Below are 6384 nucleotides of genomic sequence, written 5' to 3'. Positions count from 1 at the left end.
GAGAGGTGACCTTGGTTAAAACACATAAAGCTAAGAAGGTGAGCAAACATATTAAGAACAGTATGCCATATACGCCAGGTCCCTTGAAACATATGCTGTGCAGATGTTTCTTCCCTGCAGCGACTGTGTCAAGCAGCAAGGATGGACCAGCTTCCGGCAGGGTGGGGGAGCGGGGAGCGATCTGGACCGGGGACCCAGCGGGATTCCAATCTGTTAGGGAAGTGAGCTCTCCATTTGGGGGCATTATTTGTTAGCTGGGCTTTTTCCCCCATTAAATTGAACATTACGGACCGTGATGGGCGAGAAATGGTTGGATATCCACAACGTTATGTCTTCGTGCCTAAGGAATTTTGGAATGGGGACGAAAAAATAAATCCATACACCTCCCTGCAAGGCTAAAGCCAGTTCTCCTCGGGGTGAGGCATGAGCCCCAATATGACAGGCAAAAGGGGGTCAGAGGGAGGCAGAGGGAGGTCTAGATGGTCAGATGAACACCCAGAATGGGCTTCTTGGGGTCCCACGCACCCTCAGGGCCTCACACCAGCTGAGGAAGAGAATGGGAGGCCTGGTCACCTGAGAGCTCCATTGCCTCTCCCCTTCCCAAGGCGCCCCGAGAAAGCAGCGGCGGGAGCGGACCACCTTCACCCGGAGCCAGCTGGAGGAGCTGGAGGCTCTGTTTGCCAAGACCCAGTACCCAGATGTGTACGCCCGCGAGGAGGTGGCCCTGAAAATCAATCTGCCGGAGTCCAGGGTTCAGGTGGGATTTCTGTTCCCTGGGCCCCTCCCAGCCCTTCCTGGGGCCCAGCGTGAGGGGAGGAAGGAGAGGTCCCAGAGTGACCGCCACCGTCAGTCATAAAGGGGCCTAAAGTCCTCACCCCATCACTGGCCTTGTCTCTCCCACTCCTACCCCTCCCACTCCACTCCAGCCACTGGCCCCGGTTCCTCCTCTAACACACTTGCAAGCACACGCTTGCCTCAAGACCTTTGCACTCTCTGTTCCCTCTCCCTGGAATGGCTACTCCCCATCACCTGTTCAAGATCTTCACCAGCCAATCAAGTCACTGTGTCAGTCAGTGAGACCTATACCAACGGTCAGATTTAAAGTTGCAATTTTCCCCTCCCGCCAACTCTACTGCTCCCCCTTATGCTGCTCAATTGGTTCTTCTATAGTATTTATCACCTTTTAAAATACTGTGCTATTTACTGGCTGACAGTTTATAACCTGTCTCTCTCAGCTAGAATGTCAGCTTCACTGATGTAGAAGACGGTTAGAGCATGTTTATTAACTGATTGAATGGATGAATATATACGTGTGTGTTTGGATGATTGTATGCATGTGCACGTGATTGGATGGATATGTGTGTATGTGTGCACAGTTATATGTATATCTGTGTGACTGTATGTATGCGTTGGACGGATGAATGTATTTATGTGCATATGAATGACTGGATGGGTGGACAGGTGTGTGTTTGTATGAACGTATATATGTACAACTGTATGGATGAATGGTTGGATGGGTGGGTGGTTGGATGGGTGGGTGGATGGATGGATGGATGGATGGATGGATGGATGGATGGATGGATGGATGGAGTGGCCCATATCTGACTGCAAAGTGAAGAGGTATGACTCTGGTGTGTCTCACCAATAAGCAGCATCATTCCTGAGCACCATGAGGGCCTCCTCCCCAATCACCCTCCCGCCGCCAACCGCACTCTCTTCTTACCCCCCAGGTTTGGTTCAAGAACCGCAGGGCGAAGTGCAGACAGCAGCGGCAGCAGCAGAAACAGCAGCAGCAGCCCCCAGGGGCGCAAGCCAAGGCTCGTCCTGCCAAGAGGAAGGCGGGCACATCCCCAAGGCCCTCCACTGATGTCTGTCCAGACCCCCTGGGCATCTCAGATTCCTACAGCCCCCCTCTGCCTGGCCCCTCAGGCTCCCCCACCGCGGGAGTGGCCACTGTGTCCATTTGGAGTCCAGCCTCAGAGTCCCCTTTGCCCGAGGCCCAGAGGGCCGGGCTAGTGGCCTCAGGGCCTTCTCTGGCCTCAGCACCCTACGCCATGACCTACGCCCCAGCCTCCGCTTTCTGCTCTTCCCCCTCAGCCTATGGGTCTCCCAGCTCCTTCTTCAGTGGCCTGGATCCTTATCTTTCTCCCATGGTGCCCCAGTTGGGGGGCCCAGCTCTCAGCCCCCTTTCTGGCCCCTCCATGGGCCCCTCCCTGGCCCAGTCACCCACCTCCCTGTCAGGCCAGAGCTATGGCGCCTACAGCCCTATGGACAGCTTGGAATTCAAGGACCCTACAGGCACCTGGAAATTTGCCTACAACCCCATGGATCCTCTGGACTACAAAGATCAGAGTGCCTGGAAGTTTCAGATCTTATAGAAGCGACGTCTCCACCTCTTGTTTAAGTCTCCTCCCTGAAGCTTGGGTACTTGGACGGCAGCTCTGAGAAAGCAGCAGGAGCCAGCCATCCTGCCAAAGGCTGTGGCCACTTTGACTTCCTGAGCAGCTTAACACAACACAGTCCACTCCTTTCCTCCCTGGGAGAGGGGATCCTTCAGCAGGGCTCAGTAATTCTCTCAACCCAGTACCACCTCACACCGATTCTAACTGGCATTTTCAAACATGAGCCCCAGACTCCAGAAACTGACACTGAGAACTTGCCCCGGGATGAAACGAAACCAAACTCACAGTTGATCTGGGGGTAATGTTTAGGTTGGAATCGAGATGCCCTTGAACAAACCAGTAGGGAGGTTTGATTTCCTAACTTTCCATTTTAAACTCTTCTTTAGCATATGGCTGGCGATCCTTCTAGAACTTCCAAAGATAGACTTTAAGAGGCCCCATCATGGAACCTCAGGCCATGTATTTGGTGATGATAACCAACTTTACAAATGACAGTTACATGGTAGGTACAGGGGCCTGTTTGCTGTGTATCTAGTATCTTATTTCTTAGTTTCTTCTTAAAGATACTTCATCGTTCGGTCATTCATTCATTCGGACATTGGGAATGGACACATTTGGTAGGAGAATGGAAGGCAAGTTGCCTGCTCCATGTCTACTAGTATATTTTTTCCTTTTGGTCTAGGGTTGTCTAAAGGTGAAGTTCACCCAAACATGGGAGGAACTGGGGTAGTTTCAAGGGGTGGACCAGCCCTAGTTGTGGGTATTTCATAGAGAAAAAGAGGTGGACAGGCTTCCCGACCTATAAATACACAAAAGTAGGGGTGGGGTGAGAACCGGATTTGGAGGAAGGCCCACATTTAAAATAGACAATTCCTCTTTTAGACTGTTCGCTTGCAGTTTCGATTGTGGGACTGGACAACAGTGCTTGGCCTGAGGATGTTTCCCTGGGGCAACGCCATATCTCTTTCAACATAATTTGACCCACAGCAAAGAGAAGAGCACTGTGAGAATTTTAGGGAAGAGTCGGGCATTTTGACACTCTTGGAAGTTTGGTGCTCTGGCCTCTTCCTCCTCATCTGACTTCTTTCATTTCCAGCTCAGGGGAGGCAGGAGCCAGGAGCCTTTCACTTGTGGGTTTCGCCAGGTACGCGGAGAAAGAGAGTGGGGTGGGAAGCCTTGGTACGCTGGGAGATGGCTGACAACTTGCTCTCCAGGAAGAGGAAGAGCCCTGATTGGTAGCGTTTGCCAATTTCTGTGGTGTAAATCCTCCCGCTATGGCTGAGTTCAAGGCACGAATCTGAGGTCACTGAACTCAGGGCTGGGAAGAGATGTGTGTAATCTGTGCTCATGACCTGGTAGGAACTGGCTCCAGGCCCCCAGAGCAGGAAGAGGGATCAGGAGGAAGCCACGGTGTGAAGAGAGGCTGGGAGGCATCAGATGGTTTTTCTGGGTTCAGGCCAAGAGAGGTCCGTAACCCTGAACCCCCGAGGGGCACAGTGTGATCACTAGAGCCCACAGATATGTTTTACTCAACACAACACTTGGTCATCTCTGTGGGCCTGAGTGCTGCTGGGCTCTGGGACATTAAGCCCGGGAGAGGCTCAGGATCCAGAGTGGGACACCGATAAGCAGAGGAGGATGGCACATGTTGGGGTGCAGGATGGGGGATCCAGACAAAATTCACAGGAGAGGGACTGGCAGAGGCGACATTGTGCTCTGGATCGGTGCCCAAGTGGGGACCAGAACGCAGTGTTCGTTATTCATTTTGTAGACACCCCCAGGCTCTGTGTGGGAGGCTGGGATCTTGGATGTAAACAGGACTGAGTTCCTCATCCATGGGGAAGGTGTGTCTGTGCAAACAATTCAAAGGCAGCTTGATAAGAGGGTTCGGGGAGGGCTTTATGGATGGACACGATGTTCTGAAGGAGGCTGGAGGGCAACAGGGGCTGGGGACACATGGATCCCTATCTGGGGGTCTTTCAAGACTTCTCCAGGACTTGGAAAGAGTCAGATAGATTTGTTCAGGAGGTTCCTGGGCTAGCCTTTGGCTCTCCAGTTGTCGATGTCAAAGCGTCTACTTTCTAAAACTGGGAAGAGTGACAAGGGAAGTGGGAATGGAAGGAAGGGACCCCAGGCCCTCTGTCCTCCCCTTTCCCACTCCCCGGAACTCTAGATCCCCCTTCCCTGGCCCCTATCGGAGTGAAAATGATTAAAATGTTGAATCCCACTTAACGTCTGGGTGATTTTTTAAATTTCCATGGAAGGGTAGGCCGAAAAGGTAGAAACAGGGGTCGCTCTGTCCATGCCCTCTCACCCAACCTTCTGTCTCTGAGGGCATGGGCCCGTCCACGTGCTTCCTCCGTCTTTTCCTTGCCATGTCCCTAAAGCAGTGAAGCAGGGACATGGGCTCCAGATGACCAGCCTCCACCTGCCAGGGCCTCGCTGGGCCTCCCATGCTTCCTGCCTCAGTGGCCCAGGGAATGAAGCCCTCCCCCTCAATCTCCATGGCTTCATCCTACACCTTTCTCCTTCCAGCTCTTGTTCTTGGGTCACTTTCACTTCCCCATGCTTCCTGCCTCAGTGGCCCAGGGAATGAAGCCTCCCCATCAACCTCCGTGGCTTCATCCTACACCTTTCTCCTTCCATCTCATGTTCTTGGATCACTTTCACTGTCCACCATTTCTCTCCAATCTCCTCTCTTCTCTATCTCACTTCATCTGGACTGTCTCCCGGGCTCCCCAGCCCATTTCTTTTTGCTGTATTTTTGTCTTCTTCCTTCTCTCTCCTTCTTCTCATTCCCTTTGCCTCTGCCTTTCTGTTTCTCCGCCTCTGTCATCTTTCTCTGCTTCTGTCCCTCTCAGTTGCTGAGTCCCATGTGGGCGGAACACAGGATCGATGGGGATGAGACGGACTGCTGGTCACATGACCTCGGGTGATTCATTTTTCCCAGCCTCAGTTTCCCCACATGGGGCATCGAGAAGACCTACCTTGAGAGAATTCAATGAGGTTATTATATTCAGTAGGTGGTCCTGAAGACTGGTGCATGCTAACAGGCCAATGTATAGCCATTTCTTTTTGTGGTTAAAATACACATTCCATAAAATTTACCATTTTGAAGTGTGCCATTCAGTGGCATTAAGTGCATTCACAGAAGAAGCCAGACACAAAAGGCTACATATTATAGGATTTTATTTATATGAAATATCCAGAATAGGCAAATCCATAGAGATAAAAAGCAGATTAGTGGTTGTCTGGGGCTGTGGGGAGGGGGAAGGGAGAGACTGCTTAATGGGTACAAGGCTTCTATTTGTGTGACAAAAAAGGTCGAAATAAGATAGTGACCCAGCAATTCCACTCCTAATATACCCCAAAGAATTAAAAACAGGTATTCAAACAAAAACGTGTACAGACAAAAAATATATGGAAACCACCCAACTGTCAGTCAACAATGGATGAACAAATATGGTAGATCCAGACAATGGAATATTATTCAGCCTCTAACACAGTGGTTCTCAACCTTCCTAATGCCGCGACCCTTTAATACAGTTCCTCATGTTGTGGTGACCCCAATTTCATTGTTACAAATTGAACATAATCAAAGCATAGTGATTAATCACAAAAACAATATGTAATTATATATGTGTTTTCCGATGGTCTTAGACGACCCCTGTGAAAGGGTTGTTCGACCCCCAAAGGGGTCCCGACCCACAGGTTGAGAACCGCTGCTCTAAAAGAAATTCTGCTCTGGCCATTGTTGCTAAGTGGTTAGAGTGTTGGCCTGTGCACTGAAGGGCCTTGGGTTCGATTTCTGGTCAAGGGCACATACCTGGGTTGCAGGTTTGGGAGGCAACCAACACATGTGTTTCTCTCACATTGATGTTTCTCCCTCTTTCCCTCTTCCCCTCCCTCCCTCCCTCCCTTCCTCTCTTCTGCTCTTTCTAAAAATCAATGGGGGGTGGAGGAGGGAGGTGCAGAAATGAAG

General features: G+C 51.0%; 1 protein-coding gene across 1 annotated transcript in view; it reads left to right on the top strand.

Moving 5' to 3' along the window:
* The window catches only part of CRX (cone-rod homeobox), a 12710-nt gene extending 8084 nt beyond the window's left edge, over nt 1-4626 (top strand). Inside the window, exons 3-4 of the mRNA XM_014550527.1 lie at nt 594-757; nt 1731-4626. Coding sequence (XP_014406013.1) covers nt 594-757; nt 1731-2378 — 812 coding nt within the window. The 3' untranslated portion in view covers nt 2379-4626. The remainder of the gene's footprint in view (nt 1-593; nt 758-1730) is intronic.
* The last annotated feature ends 1758 nt before the right edge of the window (nt 4627-6384 follow it).

The sequence above is a fragment of the Myotis brandtii genome, unplaced genomic scaffold (assembly GCF_000412655.1).
Source record: "Myotis brandtii unplaced genomic scaffold, ASM41265v1 scaffold601, whole genome shotgun sequence".
NCBI lineage: Eukaryota > Metazoa > Chordata > Mammalia > Chiroptera > Vespertilionidae > Myotis > Myotis brandtii.
This window is presented reverse-complemented; position numbering and strand designations above follow the sequence as displayed.